Source organism: Ambystoma mexicanum, chromosome 2p, assembly GCF_040938575.1.
Source record: "Ambystoma mexicanum isolate Mex_15411 chromosome 2p, UKY_AmexF1_1, whole genome shotgun sequence".
Classification (NCBI taxonomy): domain Eukaryota; kingdom Metazoa; phylum Chordata; class Amphibia; order Caudata; family Ambystomatidae; genus Ambystoma; species Ambystoma mexicanum.
In genome coordinates, this window is record NC_090923.1 from 640,893,235 (window position 1) to 640,917,883 (window position 24,649).

The following is a 24,649-nucleotide window of genomic DNA, read 5'->3' on the forward strand; positions in this document are numbered from 1 at the left end:
TTTTCTTTGGGCAGGTTCTCCGGGAGGGGGTGTTCTTCTTGTGCACCCCTACCCTTTATTCTTGGTTCCCTAATAGTGTTTATATTGCAATATGAGGGGCTGGCTTCTTGAAATTGCTGGCTTGCTGGGCGGCAAAAGGCCTGTCGTGGTCTGGCAGTTAGGGGGCAGGAGATCCCACACCCCCTCCTCAATGTCATCTTTTGAGTGTCTCTAGTATTTTCCTGTGCCCCAGTTACTTTGCTTTTCCCTTGATAGTGTGGCAGGTGGGGGTTGGGGGGGGCCGCACCCGCCTCCGTGTCCTTTTGGTGGAGCTGTCTCCTCGCCCCCTCCCTCTGTAATAGTCTCCTGGGTATGTTTTCCTTACTGGGTTAGGTGCCATCACATTTATACTCTTTCCCCCCCCCCCCTCCTGCGGGGAGTCCACTTCTGTCCTCCTCAGCCCACGCTCTCCGCCGCTTCTCCCTCCCGGGGTCTCACCTCTTCTGATCATGCCGCTGTTCCTCGTTGCTGGATTCACCGAGCGGCCCCCGCGCTCTCCACCGGTGCTGTCCGCCCGTGTTGCAGCTGTCTTCTCCTACTGGGCGCGGCTTGCAGAAGCCGGCCTCCACTCGTCCCATCTGCTGCGGGGCCTCACGGGTCTCCGCCGGTGCTCCGACCCAAAGACACGTCACTGCACCTCACCTGCACCCCCGCGGTGCCCCGCACCACCCGGACCAAGGGGGGAGAGCCGCCCGCGATGTTACCGCCTCTGCTGTCGGGAGTTGGGGGGTGCGCTGTGATGGGCGTGGGGACCGATGGCTCCCCCGTCCACTGCTGGGCCTCGGGTCCTCCACCAGCCGCTTGCCCCTTCCCGGCTCCAAGCCGGGTCTCTGTCTCTCCCGATGGGGGAGGGGCTGCACGTCCTCCACCAGCCGCTTGCCCGGTCCCGGCTCCAAGTCGGGTCTCTGTCTCTCCCGCTGGGGGAGGGGCCGCAGCACGCTCCTCGTCCCCGCTTGAGCCTCCACCACGCACCGGGGCCGCGGAGATCCGGCCGGGGGGGTTTATCCAGTTGCAGGAGGGTTTTTCAACCCGAACTGTACACTGCTGCTGTACTCGTTGTGCTCAATTACTACGGCCCGGGCGGAGAACGTCTCAGGCACGTCTCTTCGCCCCGGCTGCATGGGCGTAGGACATGGGTGGGGGGGGATCAGGGGGGGGACAAATCCCCCCCACAATTTTAAGTGGGGGGATGTAATGTCATTTATCCCCCCCCAGAATATGTGGTTGGTGTGTCGTGCAGGGATCTGTTTTTGAAGTGGGGGGAGGGGCTGCTTACTATGCAAAGCATGGGGGCAATACCCTGGGGGCAGATGAGTGATCTGCCCCCAAGGTAAAGGGGGCAAACAAAAAAAAAGATTTATTTTAAAACCTAGTTTGGGTGGGGTGGGTGCGGGTGGGACCACTAGCCACCAGGGATTTTTGCAAGGGGGATGGCCCTCTCCCCCCACCCTAAGTGGATGGGTGCACCTTATGTAGCCCTCCCTGGGGGCAGATTTCTGCCCCTAGGAATGGGTACATGAGATGCCCTCCATCGATTTTGGGGTGGGTGGGAGAGGCCACTGCAAATATTCGCAGAGCCACCCCCAAGCCTGGGGCAGTACATTTTGCCTCCCCCCTGGGGGCAGATGGTCACACACGTGCACATCTGCCCCTAGGGAAGGGCAATTTAAAAATATATATATTATAACTTGTTTTGGGTGGGGGTCGTGGGCCCACTAGACCACCAGGAATTTTTGTGTTTGAAAGGGGGGGTGGCCCTCTCTCCCCACCCTAAGTGGATGGGGGCACTTTATGTAGCCTTCCCTGGGGGCAGATTTCTGCCCCTAGGAAGGGGTACATGAGATGCCCCCATCCATTTGGGGTGGGGGAGAGGCCACTGCAAATATTGGCAGAGCCACCCCCCAAGCCTGGGGCAGTATGTTTTGCCTCCCCCCAGGGGCAGATGGCCACACACGTGCCCATCTGCCTCTAGGAAAGGGGCAAAACAAAAATTAAAACAAATTATAACTTGTTTTGGGTGGGTGTGGAGGGGCACTAAACCACCATGGATATTCGCAGAGCCACCCCCAAGCCTGGGGCAGTACGTTTTGCCTCCCCCTGGGGGCAGATGGTCACACACGTGCACATCTGCCCCTAGGGAAGGGCAATTCAAATATATATATATATATATATTATAACTTGTTTTGGGTGGGGGTCGGGGTCCCACTAGACCACCAGGATTTTTTTGTGTTTGAAAGGGGGGTAGCCCTCTTCCCCCCACCCGAAATGGATGGGGGGCATCTCATGTAGCCCTCCCTGGGGGCAGATTGCTAGCATAATCTTCCCCTAGGAAAGAGGCAAAACAAAAACAATAATTAAAAAAATGATAACTTGTTTTGGGTGGATGTGAGGGTCACTAAACCACCATGGATGTTTTTAGTGGAAAGGGGGGTGCCCACGGGTGTCTTCTTTTCGGAAATGCATGGGGTTCTCTGTTTTCCTTGGTGGCTTCGACACCCTAGGCCCAAATCTGTAGGTTGTCCACATGAGCAAAATCTGCTTTGCCGAAAGGCTTGCGGTTATCAGTGGGTTAGCCTTTTTCGTTTTCGCCGAGGTAGGTGCATCACACATGTGAGATACCGTTTTCGTCCGGACACCTCTGGGAACGCGGGAAGGTAGGACATCTGTTGTTGGCGGAGTGTTTCGGTGGGTGGGCAGACGGAAATGTCTCTGAATTTGGTGAAAAACCCCCCCACAATTTTCAGACATTTCACTCTGGCCACCCACTGAAACACGCCGCCAACAACACATGTCCTACCATCCTGCGTTCCCACAGGTGTCCCAACGAAAACGGTACCTCACATGTGTGAGTGCACCTACCTGGGCGCAAAGGGAAAAGGCTAACCCACTGGTAACCCCTAGCCTTCGGCAGAGCAGATTTTGCTCATGTGAACAACATACATATTTGGGCCTAGGGTGTCGAAGAAACCAAGGAAAACAAGGAAACCATGCATTTCCAAAAAGAGGACACCCATGGGAATCCACAGAGGTCTGACTTGCGCAAATCGCCCCAGAATTTATTACCCACAATCCCCAGCAAAGTCTGAAATTTGGTGAAAAAACTACAATTTTCAGACATTTTCTTCTTGCCACCCACCGAAAGACGCCGCCAACACCACATGTCCTACCTTCCCGCATTCCCACAGGTATCCCAACGTAAATGGTACCTCACATGTGTGAGTGTACCTACCTGGGCGCAAAGAGAAAAGGCTAAACCACTGGTAACGCCCAAAGGGTTTGGGGAGACAACCTACAGATTTAGGCCTAGGGTGTCCAAGCCACAAAGGAAAAGAGGGTACCCCATGCATTTACGAAAAGACACCCTTGGGAATCCAGAGATCTGACTTGTGCGAATCGCTCCAGAATTTATTACCCACAATCCCAGACAAAGTGAAAATTGTGTTTTTTCCACCAAATTTCAGACTTTTGTCAGGGATTGTGTGTCATAAATTATGGCGCGATTCGTGCAACTCAGACCTCTGTGGATTCCCACGAGTGTCTTCTTTTTGGAAATGCATGGGGTTCCCGATTTTCCTTCGTGGCTTCGACACCCTAGGTCCAAATCTGTAGGTTGTTCACATGAGCAAAATTTCTGAAAATCTGCTGTGTGAAAAGACTTGGGGTTACCAATGTTTTAGGCTTTTCCCTTTGCACCCAGGTAGGTGCACCTACAAATGTGAGGTACCGTTTTCGTCAGGAAACCTGTGGGAACGCGGGAAGGTAGGCCATGTGTTGTTGGCTGCGTGTTTCAGTGGGTGACCAGAGTGAAATGTGCGGAAATTGTGTTTTATTTTTATTTTTCCCGATTTCCCCCAAAACTATGGAATCTTTCCCTACATAGTTGTTGCCTGACCTGCGCAAAGTACCCCTTCCTAAACTTGGAATATTGTCTACTTTTCAGAAATGTATGCCTTTCTGGCTTCTCATTCAGCTGTCCTACCCTTTTCTTCCATTCCGTCCACGCATGTCCTATTGGACAAAAAACGCCAAAATCGCCTACCTCTCACAAAACGGCTGATTAGCATATCAAAATGTTATTTTGGTTTCCACTCAGTCTGTTCTTGAAAGCCTGGAAATGGCGAATCCAACACAGCAAACCATTTGTTCCTAGCTCTTACAAGGAAAACACCACAGGCTTCTTTGTACAACATTTTATTGGCATTTTCTGAAAAAACCCAAATGTTCTCCTTTTTGGTTTTCTCTCACCCCCTACAGCAAACTAGGATTCCTGGGTGGCGTTACGACCGTCTACATGTGGGAAAAAAAGAGCCAACTTTGTCCGAGATCTCATGCAACAAAGAAGTTACAAGGGATTGAATGGCAACATACCGAAATCACCAAAAAAGGCTTTGGCACTGGCGGGGGAATACCCATGGCAGTTAAGGGGTTAAAACGGTAAAGCCCCAGAGGAGATATCATTTGTAAGGTAGCTCAGTTTAGTTAATGCGACAAATGCAGATTGTGCACAGGAATATGTAACACCTGTGTTCAGCACCTGGCTTAATCTTCCGGACAGATAATAGGCAGAGTGAATGCATTCAGCTTCCGATGCAACACAGCATTTTCCAGGTCAATTGGTTCAGAAAAAGTGGTGGAAAGCGCTATTACTGTTGCTTGTTCTAATTGGCCAGATTTTCGTGCATTTGTGCACCCTGTATTTCCCACTCGACCAGACAAATGCTGCCTTACTGCCGGCATGGATTCTCATGCTGGAAATAAGGAAAGGGATTCCTCTGGGATCTGCTTGGAAATTAAACCTGGTAAAAGCAGGAGGAGTCCAGAGGAAGCCATTGTCAGTTCCTCCAGCAATCGCTAATTACGCGAGGTATTTACACTCTTCCAAAGTGGAAAAGCAATGTGATGTGATTTCACCTGCCTTTTATGCTACAATCTTCCATTTTGTGGCGGAAAAGTAAAAACGTGCGCCACAGGAAGTGGTCCACTCCATGCAGTTTACTTTGCGCCTTGATGCTTGGGGGTTTTGCATGATGCTACACATGTAATAAATACATTTAACATGACCCCAGATAAATGGCAATTCGTGATCAGAATCAGTGAGCATGGCATGTCGATGGTAAGAGGGTGTCCTGTGCTTCTTGTGTGCGTTGGCAAATGCCCTTAATTGCCATCTCGCGTTAAGCAGGTGCTTAAACCCATCAGTGTGGATTGCTCAATAATAAGTCGCCAGAGGAATGGACAATTTTGCCACTTTCTCTGCGGAGTGAATTGTGCCCACCCCGAGGAAGAAGTGTGAAAAATCCACAAGGGCACTGTGCCATGCTCTTTCTGTGTGTGTCTTCCCCACAGGGCGACAGATGCCGACTCAGACATGGGTTCTCAGGTGGCAATCCTGTACCCTAGTTGATGTGGCAAAGGATTCCAGACTTCTGAGGCTGATAACATTAGTAGCATTGAGTTACATGCCACCTGACAGGTATGTGTGATAAAGTTGCAAAGCAGAGCTGTTAGTGGGCTAATGCAGGAGGCAATGTCTGCCCACCTCAAAGGGTACATACAACCAAAAGTAATAGGTCCCTCCCCCCAACATGGCTGTAGGGGCCAGGCTCCAAACCAGGGCAAGAATGCCCTCCAATAATCCATGCCCACGAGTAGGGTACCCCTCGTGCTCCAGGAACCCTGTTGAGCAACCTCTGTGCTTTCCAGGTGATACTAACGTTATTTAAAGCCAGAAGTCTAAAAGGTAATCGCTTAATTGCAGCTGGAAATTAGCTCCTGGCGTGATCAAAATGTCTTAACCAAGTGTGACATCATCCCCTTTATTTATATGCAATATGTGTGTTCTCTTATTTCTTCATCCACTGAATTACTGTTAGAAACAAAAGGCAAGAGTTGTGTCTCTTGTGTAGGCATTAGGAAGGCAGTTGCCAGCCTCTGGCATAATATGCCCATGTTCTTCCAATATTGGCTAGCTGTTGCCCTTTTATGGCCAGGTAGAACCATCATGGCAGTGACTGGCAAATGCCTTTCCCCTGCAGTCAGAAAAGCGGAAATAAGAGGCCAATTCAAGACATAGAACAAATAGAAGTTAAAACAGACTGCAGCTGCCATTGCTGTGTTAGGGAGAATGTTGAGTGTTCAAGAAAGGAGGTATGTATTAAGCAAGCAAGCAGTGAGACAAGGGAGAGGCAAAGAAAGGCCAGAGGGGCTCTTTGAATAATGTAACAGAGCAGAGGACCCATGCTCTGCCGTCCTACTAACATATGAGAGAATCAAATATATCCGGCTTTACAACAAATGTTAAACGAGAAAGGAACAGAGTCCAGCTCTGCATTCAGAATAACAAAGGCAAAGAAAGGCTAGACTCTGAAGCCAGCATGAGATGGAATAAGAGGGACCAGACTCATTGTGAGAGGCTGGCCCGGCCCTCGCAGGGGTGCTAGAGGGGCAGCCCACATAGCGGGCTGCCCCTCTGGCCACCCCCTGGGTCCAAATACACCCCACCTATGAGGCATCCCCCAGGTCCGACACATCTGGCCGCGGACCTCGGGAGTGCTTATAAGGGGGTGGGCTTGCGATCGCTCATCCTCCTTGTTTGCTGTACCCCCCACCCCCGGAGAACAGTCAAAGCAGCAATATCACACACCTGGTCCCTCTTCTCCCATAATAGGGCTTACTCAGAGGTACAAACAAGATTTCCTCTTTCTTTGAAACTCCTATCCTTCCATTCCAAGAGATACACACGTCTCCTTGCCCCACACAAAAAAGTAGCAACTTGCAGTTGGTAGAAAAGGCTGCAACTCGTTTATTTGGCAGGAGTCCACTTACAGGTGATCTGTCTCTTAACAAGCTGGCGTCCTAGCTGTGGCCCACTGGAAGTAATTGTTGTTTCCTCTCTCTTACCATGAGCTCATAGTCAGATGAAAAATCCAGAAATGCAACATACAAAGACATGTTTTTTGTTGCTGCATCCTTTAATTTTCTTCTGTTTTCTTTTCTTCTTTTCTCTTTTTTTATACAGTGATATTTGTAATTTAATACGTACTGCTATTTTAATTCTAATTTTGTGAAAAGTCGAGTTCTTTGACAAAAACACAATAAATAAATAAATAAATAAATAAAGCACAGTCCCCAAGATGTCCCCTGTCCCCCCCAGATTTTGTGTCTCCTACGCCCCTACCCGGCAGCTATCTTGGAAATCCGCATGGGTGGTATTTTAACACTAAAATGGGGTAGCCAAGAATATGGTTATAGTTCAATGGGAAGTGACATGTAATATGTATTGCACACTGAAAGAGATATGATCACAGATGTGGGTGGCCTATAGGAACACAATGTCGCTGCAATCTTCTTTTGTGGCAATGCTCCTTCAGTAAATCAGGTACAAACCTCTCTTGGTATGCCAAGAGTTCCTTTTTAGCAAATCCAAACCTGTTGGCTTTGCCAGTGCTTTGACAAATGGGGAATGTGTAACCCAGAAGTTAAGATTGCTACAATATGCCTCTAGCAGACTGTACAATACGGTATACACGCATTTCGTCGAAGTATTTTTCATCGTGAGACTTTCATCGCCGACCCTTTCATCGCCAACATTTTTATTCATTTTTATTTTTAGGGGGGTGTTTGTGCGGGTTGGGGTATGATTATTTAAGTAAGGGGGGGTTTGGGGGGGGGGGCGCAGCCCCCCCATAAATACATTTTTTAAAAAATAAAAAATGTTGGCGATGAAAAGCCCCACGATGAAATTTTGTTCGGCGAAATAACGTAGAACCGTACAATACACCCATCTTGATGATTTTTAGCAACTTCAAATTTCAACCCTCCAAATAGTGTGTGTATTCTAACAAACTGACCTGGTCAGAACATATGTTGATTTTGATATCATTGAATCTTTCTCTTGGTGTCTAATATTGTCATTTATTCTTACATTTCAATATTTGTACCTTAGGAATTATGAATGAACGGGTGCTCAGTGATTATCTCCATCGCATCTTCCCCAGTCCTGAAGGAATCCAGTATACTGCAGGGTACAGGTATGTGACCATATCTTCTTTAACATTGTACATACATTGTTCCAAGAAGGAAACATTGCGTTAATAAGGACGACTGACAGTTTCACTGAACGGGCGATTCCAATTGAACAAAGCGGGAGTCATTTGTCCCCTTGCAGCTGTTCTAAATGGAAAGTAGAGATCTCATTTGGGCCCCGTGCAATATGTTGTCTGTATACAGCACTCTTGTATTTTTTTTTGTGTAGGAGGGTACACTGCATTACTTTATCACTGAAGCGATTTTGTTCGACATTCTAAAAAAAAAAAACTGCTAAGTGTGTGGTCGTTCTAATCGGTGCCAAGATTGAACTGTGAAAATTGTACTCTAATGCCCAGACTATCATACTGGCCATGATCTGGTGTCCTCAACTGAATTCAAAGTGAAACAATGTATTTGCTCATTAACACCAGTCTTTTTGGTTAAGTATTTTGCTTTCGGCCAAACAAGATACTAGAATGGGTATATGCTACATTTTAACCATAATGTAGATACTCTAAATCTCTGCGTAAGGACAATCTTCATTCTATTAAAGTTCCAGAGTTCTCCAGGACTCCACACAGGAGGTATACATGCGTATTTCCTCAATTAACATAGGGAGTAGTAGATTTTCATGCCTTTCCCTTTGTCCCCTGTAATGCCCAGCTGTGTTGAGCAGCATATTTCATAAAATAGACCTCTGCTATTGTGCCATGGACTGTGAAGACCGCCTGTATGGTATGTTTCTTGTAATTTATGGAAATTGCTAGGTACAAGGAACATTTGGATTGTAAGGAAAATATATAGTCACAGTTGACACTATAGTTAAGGTAACATTGCACATTCTATGGTAAAATGGAGCAAATAAATGTTCTCCTTGAACCAGCAAAATGGTCTTAAAATTTAGGAAGCTTACTGAATCTGATCGATTTCACTGAGAATGCCAAATTTGGTAAGAATCCATACACTCGTGCAAACGTTATAAGAAGTTGGAAAAAAGGGAAACTAAATGTTTCCAGACATCTCTAAATTGGCTGCTTCAGGTTTTGAAGCTTTTCGATGTACATAAACACTTTACTATGAATTATTTGTTTCATTTTAAAATGGCCAAACTCGAGCTATGAAGCTGTGAAAAAAAGTTTGTCTGTACGTTTGACTTGCGCAGTTCGTTCCTCATGTGTATGTAATATTCCAAGCAACCATAAGCGCACGAATGAGCAGAAAACTAATATTTACTATTATGAACAAAAATTATGGGCAAACTGAACACTCTTACTTTGTGTGCTTATGAAGAAACCAAAGCACATGAATAAGCAACACACTCAAATTGCTTGACAAACACGCAGAAGCATGTGAATAAGCAGGTTACATCATTGGTGGTCAAAAATAGAATTTAATTTGTTTTCGTTATATGGTTATATTTGTTTTCTTGTGAGAATCTGCTTAACCTTAACATTAGTATTTCTAATGTTTTATGATTTTGTAGGTAGCAACCTGATCTATTAACATTTTATTATTTTCAGTATTTATAAATAAATAAAACAGAAAATGAAATTTTACGGTGGGATACAAATCATGAAAAAACGTTTTACCTGAAGTGTGAAATTGAATAGTCCATTTCAGCTAAACCACACTTGCCAATGCATCTCCCAATAGCCATTCCTGGAAGGTAATCCCCAGATCAGAGCCACTTAGCATTGCATTGTGATTTTTGATGTTTGTTTTAAATAAACGTTTTCACAAATGTTTTTTTATAAAATTGAAAATGCATCTTAATTTCATGGAATTCTGCAATCAGTCACATATTCATAGCAATATCAATCAGTACTTTTTTATATTAAAAAGGCTTAATCCATAATTCATCTACTCTTAATTAAATTTCAAACATTCAAGTCAAATGTTCCTTTTGGTTTTTATTTTCATTGCCTGATCATACTCCAAACATAGCAAATTTGAATAATCGAGGATATTTGAGTTCCACTCAAACTTACCCAACAGAGTCTAAAAAATGTGGATCGTACATACATTTTAAGAATGCTCCCCGTCTCATTTCTTGGGGGATTTTATAACTTAAAAATAGAAGACCTAAAGTCTCCAGAGTGCCCACCTCTTAGCATAAACTACAAAATGTCTTCCTTGCATATTCCAAGATGCAGAACTAAAATCTCAAATTTCTTTTGCTTGTGAATCTGCTTAGAATCACATGCTGTGCGTATAGTCTGACATATAGTGGAAATTGCGGAGTATTGCATCTTTCTTTCGAAGATCGAAAGGGGACGTTGACATGGGCATGACTGTTACACCATCCCTAACGTGACATGTAGTGTACCCAAAATCCCTTGCGCGTCGAGTTGACTGTTGTTTTCTTCCCCATGTTCCCACCCTCCTTGAGCGCTTTGAAACACTTGCCTTGTGTATAGGCGCTTTATAAATAAACATTACCATTACACACCTTTACACAACACTACTGCATAGAGAAACACTCTAGGTCTGATCCGCAGGTGGGACAAGCAGTGCTAAGACATCTCTTTGCTACTGTTCCTTCACACATCCCACCACCACCCCTGGGTCCTGCTCTCTAGTCTATGCACACCATGTGATTCTAAGCAGATTAACAAGCATCAGAACACATGAATTACTCGCCATAATAGCATTTCTGATGATTGCATCTGCTTAGATTCACATGTGTCCACCCTTCCTCCCCTTGTGGAGTAGAAGGAACATAGACCTCTTACACCTTCTCTCTTCTGTACTTGCTCACGCTCACTATAAGGCTGCCTCACGGCAGAAAAAACCCAACCAGAGGGACCTCAATGCGTGAGGGATTTTGGCAACACTAGACGTCACGTTAGGGATAGTGTTAAAGTCGCGCCCATGTCGACGTCCTCTTTCGCTCTTTGAAAGGAGGATGCAATACTCTGCAGTTTCCACTAGATGTCGGACTGTATGCACAGCATGTGTATCTAAGTAGATACAATCATCAGAAATGCTATTAAGGTGAGTAATGCATGTCATATCTACACAATTGGATTTACATTTCTAAATTAATCTCTGTACGGTTCCAAATAAAGAAATGCAGAGTAATTGTTTTAGTTGGACACCAGCTGCACAAACCTTAATGTATCCTGTAATGAATCGCATGAATTCGACCTTTCTCCCCCAGGGGGAGCCCCGCCCCTGTGAGGCTAGTGAGGTGAACCCGCTCGGCAATAGTCTCCCTAGGGGTAAACGCAAGCGGGACCTCACTGGGAGAGACTCCCCTGTGGGGACAAGGACTCCCGTTCATTTAAAGAGTCTCCTAACTTTACCTCTTCAGCCATATCCCAAAAGTACTTCTACAAAGAAGGAACAAACATTTGTTATTGTGAAACAAACTGTGACTATCCCTTTAAGGGAAGAATTGCATTTAACTGAGATGAAGATGAATAACGAAGACGAAAGGCTTCAAGAAGTCGAGAGAGGAAGCGAGAGGGGAAGGTAGGCCGAGAAGGCCCATAGCCATGTCATCTCTGTAAGGGGAGGAGACTGGGAACTCTGAAGAGGCTGCAAGTTACAAACTGGCTGTCGAGCCAGAGGACGTGCAGCGTCCTGTGAACAGGACGGAGAGAAGAGCTGAAAGCGGCGGCGTGGCCATTGAGAGCCAGTGGTGGACAGGAGGTCCTAGCAATCGCGCAAAGACTGGTATGAAATGGAGACCGTACAACAAAGTGGCACCTGGGATACCGTAACGTTATCGGAAGGTAAGATACAGAGACTGAGAGATCGTAAGAGGAAAAGGGTTCGAACGAGTGAAACAAAAAAGCCAAGCTGAACGAAACGAAAACCTGCTGATGTAGTCACCGAGAGAATCGGGTTACAGGGAAAAGACAAGAAATCATTATATGAGCATTCATACTAGTCCAAGTCATTATAAGGAGATTATATCAATGAGAAAAGTAAATGAGAATCCTATGGATATTAATACGCCTCCCAGTCAAGACAACCAGGAAGTAGTTTGGAGAATAAGAGGAGTAAAAGAAGAAAGTTATCAGAATACTCAAACTTGTCACAGTCGAGATAATGAAAATATAGTGAGAACAGGAGAAGTAAAGAGATTGTTATAAAACTATTCCTACTTTTTCTCAGTAAAGACATTGAGGGTGTAATCCAAAAAGATAAAGGATTGGAGGACAATCAATAGGAGAATAATCCTACTCATTGCAGTCAAAGCAAGGAAAGCGGGGTCAGTTAGGGTTAGTTATGGACAGATTATTTTAAGACATTCACTGATTACTGAAGAGCACCCTTGTTCGTTTTTTAGGTAGGGAATACCCCATAGAAGTAGGGAGAGGTAGGCGTTAAAATATTTCTTTAGTAAAGTGACATTGAGAAATTGCATTAAGGAGTCATAACTTCATATCGCGTCAAAATCCCATATAAGGGTATTGGATTGTGCTTGCCATATTTTGCCAACAAAGCAACCCTTCCTAATCTAGGTAGGGTTTCCAAGGATAAAATGCAATGTGGGTATTGTGGCTCTGGCTAGTCCCCGGGGATCTGTCATCCAGGTTGCCAGGACACAGCCATCACTATTGGATCCAGTTCCTGGGGTGGATCAGTGAGGGAGGATCATCTAGATGGGGGGGAGGGGGGGTAGGAGGGGGTCCTTGGTGAGTGGGAGTGTGACACCGACCGGTGAGGCGCGGTATCGCCCTTCTTTCAACACCTTTTCCCCATCCTACCTCGTACAATATTCCAAAACACTGCCTTCCCCCATTCCGACACAAACACTTTCACACAACACGAAAGACAACGTACTAACACCAGAGCCGTTTACCTGTCATGTCCCAATACAAGGGTCAGGTAAAGTCAGGCAATTGACCAGAATCTCACACATGTGACGGCCCTTTCTCTTCCCCAGAGGGATAAAAGGTGGAGCACAAGAGCACAGGACTATGTTGACAGGAGTGAACCCGACCGATGGATGTCCCCAGTGAACCCTGAGGAACTGTTTAAAAGGACATTAAGATTTGTGAAAGCAAGAAGTATTGTAAGAACAGAGGAAGTGAATTGTCCTCCTCGTCATGTGGGTCTGAGCCCGACCAAGCGAGACCCAGGGGTGAAACGTCATCACCCAAAGTCCATTTGGAAAGGAACTCTTTGTGTGTGTGTTGTTGAATACATAGGCCCTCAGAGGCAAGAGACTTTCTATTGCAAAGAGACTTAACCACTGAAGAACCTGATTACGGAACTGTCAGCTCGTGCTGGGAAAGCTCGAGAGTGTGCTGTGCTCAGGAGATCCACTTTGTCCCGTGCTCAAAACTTGGGAAAGGTAGACCACTGGCAATCACATCCTGACCTATTATTTTTTTGTGAACACTCATTTCTTTATTTAAGACCCTATCACGCACTCTTTCTGCAATTAGTTGCAACGATTTGGCAATAGTTTTTTTTTTTTTTGTGTTGGCCTTTTACTTTTACAAGATGCCACAAGGACTGCCTTATTTTTCATTTGATGGTCGAAGCTTGCTGCCATTTTAGCTTTAGGCTTAGGTTGGGTGTTTTTCCACCCTGCATTTACAGTTCAATAAACACCCTTGAACTGTGATCACTTGTGTCTGTCTTTACTGTTGCCACCGTGAGTTCTTTACAGTATACAAAGTAGATCAAAATCATGGTTTTTGCTCTGGAAAGTTCTGGTCCTAAAAGCATGCTTTACCGCTCATCTGCCTACTCCCATTGCATTTCTTATACATATATTGTTTGGTCCTTAATGTAATTGCATAGGAAGGGGATGATTGTTTTAATTAATTTCAGGAGTTGCCTTCATCCAATAGTGTCAGTCACTTGACAGCTTTTTCATTACTCGACTCCCAGCAATCTTGTACTGGCTGCAGCTAGATCGGTTAGTCCTGCCTCCATGGATTCTGTACTCCATATTCGTGAGGTTAATACACTTCATTGACTTCTGCTGAATGCTCGTTTAATTCCTGCCCATGCGTTGGATTTAAATGTGCTGAGGTGTCCCCGATCTCTGTTTTTATTACAGAGATCTAGTTACGCGTCACATCAGATCCCATCTGGTTCAGGCTATACCATTTGAATATAGTATTTTGCACATTGATAGGAACTCAGCCCATCCTGGTTGTCACAACTTTAACACAGATCGGAAAAAGGATACAGACTTATAAAGGATACAAGGTCGGCATCTACTTTCGGGAGCCCCTTCACTCTGGGATATCTTGCACGGTCACCAAGATGGTTCTGGAATATCTTGATCGCAATGTACACAAGACTTTCCCCCCAAGAGCGCAGCCTGTAGAAAGTACACTAAAACTAACAGGCCAGGGGCTTCAGTGGAAAGGCAGGCGCAGCGACAACAGAGCTAGGGAAACCAAGAGAAATGATAGTTCAGGATAGCAGTCAAAGAGCTACCAAAGTGCAGTGTTAGCCCACCCGTAATCAACCCTCTCTTACCTGCTTAACCAGAAAGGAAGTCCAGTGTACCTATGGAAGTTCAGCAGGGTGATGACCAGATGAGGAAGGAAGAAAGTCTCAGATGAATGAAGTCTGTGCAATGATCCACCTAACCCGAACGGCACGAGGGCGCAACTAAATGTAGTCCAAAAAATCCCCAAGAATAACAGCAAAGCGTCCCCACGTGAGAAATAGCCAATCCAAGAAGTGACCACGATAAACAGGAGAGCGTCCGTTTAATCACTTCAGCATGTAGAGCGTTGTTTTCTTGTGATGCAGGCAGCGTTGTTGAGCAATCCAAAAATGTAATACGTGGTAGTAATGCAAGTCAGAAAACCCATGCAGGAATAGTAGCCAATGGAGAGAAAGAAACATAAACAGAAGTCTAGTTTAGGTTTTCCTTAATAGCCTGCCATGCGTTACACTGGAGGTTAGCAAGGTCCAAACGCCACAACAAATGGGAGCAGGAGGAACACAAATCCGTTTAGAATGCCAAAAGTTCGATTACCAAGGGGAACAGCCGAGGGGTCTGGAGCCAGAAATCGTAGGGAAAAAACGTTGGGAAAGGTCCTTGGAACAAAGCCGGGTCTGTAATAACACAGGAATCAGAATAACAGGGATTCGAGCACTCGAACTGATTACTCAGTTTTAGGAGCACCCGTTACAGGGACAAGCCGTGGTAAGTACTAGCATCTGGTCCAGAACGCGAGGCACGTTGCGGGTGGATCACGTGATCGCGAACAGATGGAATTCTGGACCTTGTAGTCCGGCGTGTCCCCCGGGCTGTAAACAGTCGCCAGGGCAGTTTCCACATGGAAATAAACACCCGCGGGCTTCCGGAAACTGGGATGCTGGGCATGACACTGGTGGAGGCGTAGCTGTTGTCTTCCGAGCTGCATTGTCATGTGCTTTACTTGCGCTCCAGCATGATGTTTGAATGGAGGCAATTCTTCGTATTATCCTCTCCAGTCTGGGCATGTGTTGTTGATTTATAGCCCACCTACCCAGGATGGGGCTTTCTGTTCTAAGTTTCTGGATCTTACCTCCTCTCTTAAATACTGGTACCTTGATCTGCTAATTTTGGGTGTTTTTTTTTTTTAATCTGCCTTCTTTAAAAATGACGCCCGATAAGACTGAACGTTTTCTGCAGTCAATGAGTGATTTAGCTCTTCTGCAGCATATTTCCGGCCCAACTCAAATATAGGGAAATAGGCTTGATCTTTCCTTCTCAGCATCCACATTGATCACCACTTTCCTTTCTATAAGGTTCCTTGGACTGACCATTTTGTGCTTCTGTTTTATATCAGTTTTCTGACCCTTTTTTGTTCCCACTACTCAACCTTCATGACTTAAGCGTAGTTGAGCTACTATTTGTCCCACTCCCATTTCTGCTGTCACCTAAATCCTTTGTGCGTCCTTCTGAGCCATGGTTTTCTTGCTGCTTGACAGAGCTTTGTTTGTTCTGCAGACAAGCTGAAAGGAAATGGAGGATTGACTATTCTTTTCCTGCTAGGGCTATTGTTCTGAAGGTGACTCATATTTATCAACAGGCCATTGTAGAAGCTAAACGCACCTACTTTTCTGGCCAAATTACAAACTCCCATAACCAGCCCAGAGAACTCTTTAGGATTGTTAAATCCCTATCTGTTGTACCCTCTCCTCCCAGTAGCACTTCTACCCAATCTTTGTGTGATTCTTCATCTACTTTCTTTGTTGATAAAATCAATCTTATTGATCAGACCACATTGACATCACTACCCAGTTTGCACTTGGATTGTCCTGCTCAAAAACATGCACCAATCTCTCATCATGGTCTGCTTTCTCTCTTGTGGGCTCGGACTATGTAATTGAAGCTACACTGAAGTCATCTCCTCTGTACCCATCCCCTTTGCAGTTTTGAAACAAGTGATACCTGCTATTGCACCTCTTGTTGCCTCGGCTGGTAATCAATCTTCTTTTAAGCACGACTTTGGTGATCCAACTCCTTGTTTTTGGAAATCGCTGCCTTTTTAAATGAATTCAACAGATTTATTTTTTTCGGCAGATGGCGCTGTGCGTCGATGCAGTCGACTCGATGTCCCTCAAGGGCCTAAATCTCGAGGGTGATGTCATCAAAGGTACATATAGCACTGTTGGCTTCAGTTCTGATTTTCTGAGTAAGCTTCTATTGGTCATTTGCGAAAATGTCATCATCCTCAACACCTACTGCCCCGAAGACCGGGTTCAAGAAGTGTCAGGACTGATAACCGACCCACATTGAGTATGTTTGTGGTGTCTCTGTGTGCAGCACAAGACCTCGGCCTGCTCGAAATGGCAGTCCATGACGGGGAAAGCGCTGAAGGAGCAAAAGGGGAAATTGACGGTAGGTAGAAACCCCAAGAAATCCCAATCGACTACCCCATCGAAAAAACCTTCTTGGGACGAGCAGAGAGGCGACTCTCCCCTTAAGGAAGAATATTAAAAGGTCCAGATTGAGGAGTGTCTCCCACCACTCGTCATTGAAGTTGAAAAAGAGGCACCACATGGCACCCTCTTGGACTGTGTCGCCGGACTTCTCTCCTCCCACAAATGCCTCCACTCCTGCCGAATGTGAAGCAATTAGGTTAGAAATGCTAAAAATATTTGAGAAACGAAAACCATTGGCAAGCCATGCTGCTACCTCACCTTCAAAAGCCGGTAAGGAAAGGCCAATAGCCAAATCCTGCTTTCCCTGGAGCCTGTGACGAAGGTCCGATCCTAATCGATAGCCTGCGAGGCCTCGACGCGATGATAAATCATCAAAGGATCCTTCGAGCCGTAAGTCGTAGCATAAGTCGAGATCGAGGTGTTCGAGCCCCCCCCGCCCCCCCATCGACGCCAACTGCGTCTTCGACGCCACCTGTGCCATTGACACTGTTAGGCACAAGATTGTGTGCGGTACCCTTTGGGAGACTACAGCAACCTTGACCTCCTTGCAATAGGAACCCAACCTTTGGTATAAGTCTGTACTACACAGGTTGGTAGTGTGGCTGAGCAGCCAGGCTTATCTCAATAGGGGTCAATGTGAGCAGTAGAGGGGTTACACAGAGATTCAAATAAACACTTACACTCAGTTAATTGATTAAACAATTATTCATTTATTTAAGTCAGTTATATAAGCCTTCTTCAGAAGGGAGCAAAACATGTAACACTTCAAAATATACTTCAAAACACACTTAGTTTCTCTAATCAGATGATACCCATTGGGGATGGCACACACACGTCCTACACCCTCAGGTGACGTAAATAGCTAGGACACTGTGGACATTGATTTATCACTGGTACATTTAGAGTGATACTGAGTTTAGTGCAAAGGTTTAGATAGGGGAATAAAACAAAGGTTAACAAATAATTCATGAACTGGTAAGTACTTTTTGAACCCTCCAATGCAAAGTAAATTAACCCTTTCCTGGGTGAAAGGCCAAAGCACAAAGTCGGAGGTAAAGAGGAGTCTCTCAGGGAGCCAGGACAGCCAATGTTAGTTAAGCAAAGTCTATGGGAGCTAAAGATCTTCTTTGCAGGTACGTAAAAGTCTTGCACAAGGTTTGTAGAAAGGTTTGTAGAAATAAAATCACTTGAAGGGGCCACAAGCTAGGAGGCTTGTGAGGGGCAAAGCTGCAAGCAACTCTACAAGGTTAACCAAGACAAGTCTCAGCTGAGAACAAGTAAGGCTACACCACAAGAAGTAAGTCTGCTTAACTTTACAGTAACTTTGGTTAGAAGAAATGGTTCCAGCTTTCTTCTGTTCCTGTCCAGCTCTGCAGATCCTGATGTTCAGGGCCTCAGTCGTCTCGACAAGAGGGAGGACTTCTGGGGACTCCTGCACTGCAATGGGAAGGTCGGCGGCAGCAGTGGGCAAACTTCAATTCAGCGGCACTTGGCGGTTTCAGCTCCTCGCGTCTGACAGCAAATAGCAACAGTGTGGTTCTCGGATACCACTTCAGACTTTCCTCGCATCTGGGGGTCCAGCACTCTGTTGTGGCTCAGGCTTGGTCAGTCCTGCTTCAGAGAAGTCCGGAGGATCGTCCTGGCGCTTGGGTCTGACTTAAAAGCAATCCCCTCGGTTTGGTGTTCCTCTCCCTGGCACTTCGGTTCCAGCAACATCAGCAGTGGAAGTACAGCCAGCTCTGAGAGGATGTCCAAATGAGTTCACTTTGGGGTTGATTGGTCCAACGAATCCAAGGGGAGAAGTCGTCCTTGCACGGCTTCTCTAGTTGAACGAATTCGGAGCTTCAGCACAGCAGCAGGGCTTCACCGGGCAAACCAACAGTCCAGGAGTTGTAGCAGGCGTCTCTTCCAAGTTCTTCTTCGGATTCCTTTGTCCAGTGGCTGACTGCCTTCCAAGCCAAAAAGCCTCGCCTTTTATGCAGGTTTCTCCCATTCATTTCAGCCTAGCTGTCAATCACACAACAGGGTGGCTGCCCTCCAAGGGCAGCCAGCCGGCCAATCACCTTAGGGTGCATTCTTGTAACCAAGCTGATTAAGCACAGGGAGTTTCGGGCACCTCCCTTACTTCCTGGCCCTGCCAGAAACGCAGGAGCCAGATCCGGCCTTCACTCGTGAATCACGCCATAGACAAAACAAACAAAGGGACCAAACCTGGTTTGGCGTGCAGAGTATATCTCAAGACGGACCTTTCCAACAAGAAATGGTGAAAAAAGACGACCAGAGCTATTTTGAGAAAACGGGCACACATGGGTGTCTTACTGCAGCTGCAATTGCAGAACGCTGTAAAAACCACAATGGTAGTAAAAGTAAACCACTACCACCAGCCATTAATTGTAGAAAGGGTAACATAAAAATGTTACATGAGAAACTAGGCAAAGGGGACACAAAGTAACCCCTGCTGCACCGTATGGTAAGATAGTGTGTGCTGGGTCTAGAAAGTTTTAAAAAACTAAGCAAAGTCAATTTCACTTCACTGCTTTTGGAAACAGTAGTTTCACCAAGAGAAGGTATTTAAACCTTTTGGGAAATCTTAGAGAGTGAAGGTGCTATGTGACACAATGCAAAGATGATGCCTATGGAGTTTGTCAGACTCCAAAGTCAAAATCACAGAAAAATACATGAGAGTGGGAACAGGGTCTCACTCTCTCCAGGTAAGAGATAAAAGTCCTAAAGGGCAGCAAAAAAGAGCTGGGGGTCTCTAGGGAACAGGGGAATTAGCACATTTCTGAGGATTCTCCCTAATAGACACCAATGGCACCTTCAACACCATTGAAGCCTTAGATGCCTTTGAAGCCGAAAAAGACTTCAGTAAAAATATTGACGACTCCACGAGCATAGAGTTCAACATTTCTAAAGCCTCCGATGCCCATCCCAGATAAGACTTCTACTCCTTTACCAAGACAGGATTATATCAAATCACGGACATCAATTTATGAGGAAAATGAGCCAATCGGATAACGATACGTCATTTGGGATACAATATGGTACATCAAATTTGCTTGAGTTTTTTCAGAGGAGTCAAGGTTAAAAGATCTTTGACAACTTGCAAACAGCCAGTGGAGTGGACACTTCACCAGAGCTAGATTTTGGTAAACCTGGAGCTGGTGAGCATTCAAATGCAAGACAGTTAATGTCCAAGGTTGTAGATTACTTGGGATGGAGTAGACCTACTCTCCCCTTCAAGCAGGATGATCGAACAAGCACCCTTGATAAAGGGTCTACAAATGGATTCCTCATTGCGCTTCAAAAAATTGTGGCAGCAAATTGGGAAATGCCAGAGTCAAGTCCGGCAGTAAACAAAAACTTGACTAGAAAATACCGCCCATCTATAGTGACCCCAACTACTTGTCAAAACACCCCACCCCAGAAAGGCAGCTACGGCAACTTCAAAACAAGCAGCTTACCCAACCATCCCTCCAGATAGGGATGACAAGAGAGTAGATGCATGGGCAAGGTAAGTGTTTTCTGCAGGGTGCTTGGCTCTTAAATTGTCCAACTCCACATGTGCCTTAGCAAAGTTGTCATTCACTCTATGGGACTGTATTTCCATGGCGGCTGAGCATATTCCTGAGGGGGAGGAAAGCGACGGATTCTTGGCTATTGTTGGAGACAGCAAAGAAGTCATGTGCGAGTCTCTTCAGTCGGATCTGGATTCTGCTGATGGTATCAGCAGAGCCATGGCAACAAGCACCGTAATACGCAGATTTGCGTGGTTGAGGAAGTTGAGATTTGCGCCGGATGTACAATCCAGGCTTCTTAACATGCCTTTTGACGGGTCTCACCTTTTTGGCAGCAAGAGTGATGAAAGCCTTGAGAAGTTGCAGACCTCGAAGGCGGCAGCCAACTCCTTAGGTGCCACTATTAGGCAGCCTCAGCCCTTTCATCGCAGTGGACAGCCTTGGAGGGGTAGATCTTTTCGCTACTACTCCTCTGTTGGAAGAGCAAGAGATATGGCTGTGGAACGAGACCAAAGAAGATTCCCTTGTGGTGGACGAGGGAGAGGTTTAAAGCACGCTCAAGCAGGGGCTTCCTTACCAACAGCCACTGCTTCAGCCACCTCAAAATCTCAGGGGGCGCGGACCAAGATGGTTGCGTAGGGAAGAAGCTCCGCAATACACGTCAGATCTGTGATTGTGGCTTTCCCCCCGGCATCAATAAGGTGCATTCAGGTCTGCAGAAGCCAGAAGACTGATTCTGGAGTGCAACCGCTGCTTGGAGCTGATTCCAGAACGAGAGGAATGAGGTAGCGGACCTTACCAGACAGGCAAGAGGAGGGAAACCAGCCTTGCGACGAGCGCAGGAGATCACGCCCAATCCCCCCAGGGATCAGGTGGAGCAGTGGATGGGCTCAGAGTGTTGGAGTCAACGGATTGAAAGGACACACCCCTCTCCCTCCATCGAGCTGTTGAGAGTGGGACAGAGGATGACCCGTCAAGCAGTGGAGACACATTGGAAGTGAGGAGCGGGCCTGGGCTCCGGGAGGCAGTACCAATCACCCCAGCTGGGTGGAGAGGAGCCGCTGCAAGGCGAGACCTGGAGTGGAACGCCGCCGGGTGAGAGGGGGACAAGAGAGGCATTGGGGCTGTACTGCCCACGAAAGGTGCAGAGACACTCACGCAGCCCTGAGCTATGCAGTTAGAGTTGGGCATACAGCTGGTGGTTGAGGCCCAGAGGGGTCCTGAGCAAGCAGGAGGGACGGCCTGGGACAGGAATAGGGAAATATTGAATCAACTTAGAACGCCCCCGGGTCCAGAGTGGTGAAACTCCCATATGATTGTGCCTCGGATAAGGCCCAGAAGTGCTGGCGCAAGGCCCCCCCATGCAGTGATACACAGGCCCTGCAGATCAGGTCAGAGAGGGACACGACCATGACCAGGGCGGGGTCCTGGACACATCCTGATCATCTGAGAAGGGCCCCTACGCATTACCTCCCCACAGGGAGCACAGTGAACTGCCATCAAGGACAGGGCCCGAGGCAGCTGAAATCGGGACCAGACTGATCTAGTGCGGAGTAACGGTGCGACGCAGACCCCCATACAACGGTCAAGACAACACAGTTCCCCCCGCCCCCACTGGGACTCGAGACCACACTGAGGGTACTGGCCTGTAACGGGGCATAGGAGCATATCCACGGCCTGTGAGCATCCGGTCCCAGTCACAGGGGCAAACTGCAAGTTTGAAAGGGGAACACGCAAGCAGCGGGGGACAGACACAGGTCAGACCAGACGTGTTCCTGCTGTGCCCAGCCACACAGGAGTGCCCTCAGAGCCAGGCCCCACCTCTGAGGAGCTCAGAGCCGGGGATACGTTCCCTACAACGGTTCAGCAGGGAAGCAGGAAGAGACCCGGGAGGGTACACAAGTGGGAAGGCCGTCATGGCGGAGGGAGGCAGTGCCCTGGCCCTCACCAGAGAGGACTTGAAAGAGATCTTCCAAGAAATTAAGTTGATCCGGACAGACATCCAGGCATCTATATGTGACCTCAAGGGACAGGGGACACGCTTGAAGATAAAATGGAAGCAATGGAAAACCACCATCTACAGGTAGACCTCCTGGACATGAAATATCATCTGCGGTTAACAGATCTGGAGTCTAGAGAAGAGGACACACTCCTAAAACTGGACGACCTCAAAAACAGAGCACATCGAAATAACCTGTGAATTACAGAACAAAGTGGAGAGACAGCAGCAGATGTAGGGTGAAAGGTAAAAGGCCTGATCAACTCCATTTTCGCGGAGGGTGGAGGGAAAGTTGTCCATTTGGAGAGAGCTCACAGAGGTGGCGGCCGCGGAGGAAGTAGGGCCCCGAGGTTCTGCTTCCTACGATTCAGGGAAAAGATGGAAGCCCTTGAGAAGGCCAAACATCTGGGCACCATCCAATTTAAGGGGGGGGACACAGTGAAAGTGTTCCAGGACTTGTGTGGTCTCACTTTATCCCGACGCAGAGAATGTTGCCCGCTAATCCAATTTGCCCTGACTTTCGAAAGAGTGGAGGTCGACTATAGGATCACGAGCGGCCAGGAGGCGCAACAGGTCCTTCACGTTTTGAAAGAGGAAGCCTTGAGGGAAAGTTACACTCGAGAGGTGGGTGAAACGGCAATGGAGCAGCCACAGGAGGATTTCTGCAGTGCTAAGAAAAAGCCTGGGGGCAGGAAATGCGAGAATCTTACATATGGAGTTCCTCGAATCTACAGTGGACAAATGTGATGAACAAGGCCGAGAATTGTACACATTGATGCTGGGACCCCAGGCCGGGGTGCTTAGGATGGGGACCCTGAATATCAAGGGTCTGAACTCGCCCACAAAGCGATCTTTGTTGGGAAGAGAATTCCATAATAGGGGCCTGGATTTTCTTAGGGTGCAGGAGAAGAGGTGGATTCATGAGGGCGGAAGGCGCATCCTTGGGGCACAAGTTGGGCAGGGGTTTTGGTTGTCTGGGCTAGTCGAGAAAGGAGAAGTGGGCATCCTTTTTAGTCGAAGAATTCAGTTGGGGGACTCACGGATATGGAGGAAGGCAGACAGGAGAGCCCTTGTGGTCTGAGTGACGATGGAGGGAGTTCAGGTGATGTTAGCCACAATATATGGTCTCAATGTGGGACAATCTCAATTTTTAGTGGAGGTGATGAGTGAGATACTTTCTCGAGCAACGGGCCTCCTCCTGTTAGGGGGGGACTTTAATATGTGGGCAGATATATCCAAGGACCACAGTGAAGGTGGGTGCTGGGCGGTAGGGGAGGATATATCAGGGGATGGAAGCCTCCTAGTATATATGACCAATCAGGGATTAGTGTATTTCTCCTGCATGGGGTCTGGCATGGATTCACATTCTCATGAATATTCCCTGTCATCAGGCTGAACTGTCTTTCTCCTAATAACTAATCACTGGTCTCTGGGCCATACGGCCCCCAACCATTGACTGCCCTCTACCTAAACCCCTCCTCAGGCAGCCATCTTCAGATTTTTACCGCACGTTCAAGTGTTGGGAGTCCTCGCGCTATAGCTCTCAAGCTTTTACTGCGTATTGAGTTTTTTTCAAAGATTTTTCTCTTATTTTTTCGGTTAAGTGATCCTCAAGCTCCACCGATTCATCACCGAATAACGGGGACCTGTTTTTGGAAGCCCTACGCCCCTCAAGGGCGATTTTTCATCGAATTCCACTTCTTGGAGGATTCCAGAAGATCTTTGAGGCCTACTCCGCGTGGACATGGCCCAAGACAAGTTGAGACTCAACGCCTCTGTTTAGGATCTGCCCAGGATGTGGACTACAGAACGTCTTCAAGGAGGATGGGCACTCCCGGTGCCTTTACTGCCTCCATTCAGACAAATCGCACGTGGAGGAGGCCTGTGCGCACTGCAAGGACATGTCCTCCCGCACCATGAAGGACTGTCGCAAGCGGCTCGTGGACTGGCTGGAGACGAGGAGCCCGGCGGCAGGTGAGCCCCGGCAACATACTTCACCCAAAAGGATGTCTGAGCGGTCTTCTAAGACCTTTGAGGGCGCTCCGGCGGCCCAACATAAGGCAAAGCACTGCGCGGGCTCCACGGCTGCTAGGCCGGGCGTAGCATTGCCGACGCCGTCAACCCCGAGCCAACGCTCCGGCTTGACGAAAAGAAAGTCGGACAACCCGGGTAAGCTTCGGGAGGCGTCCCGGTTGTCGCTGATGGA

General features: G+C 47.2%; 1 protein-coding gene across 5 annotated transcripts in view; it reads left to right on the plus strand.

The window, feature by feature from the left end:
• The window catches only part of RNF123 (ring finger protein 123), a 3,033,138-nt gene that overhangs the window by 141,946 nt on the left and 2,866,543 nt on the right, over positions 1–24,649 (plus strand). For all 5 annotated transcript variants that reach the window (XM_069644183.1, XM_069644184.1, XM_069644185.1 and 2 more), the window contains exon 3: positions 7,985–8,069. In XM_069644183.1, the coding sequence (XP_069500284.1) occupies positions 7,985–8,069 (85 nt within the window). The remainder of the gene's footprint in view (positions 1–7,984; positions 8,070–24,649) is intronic.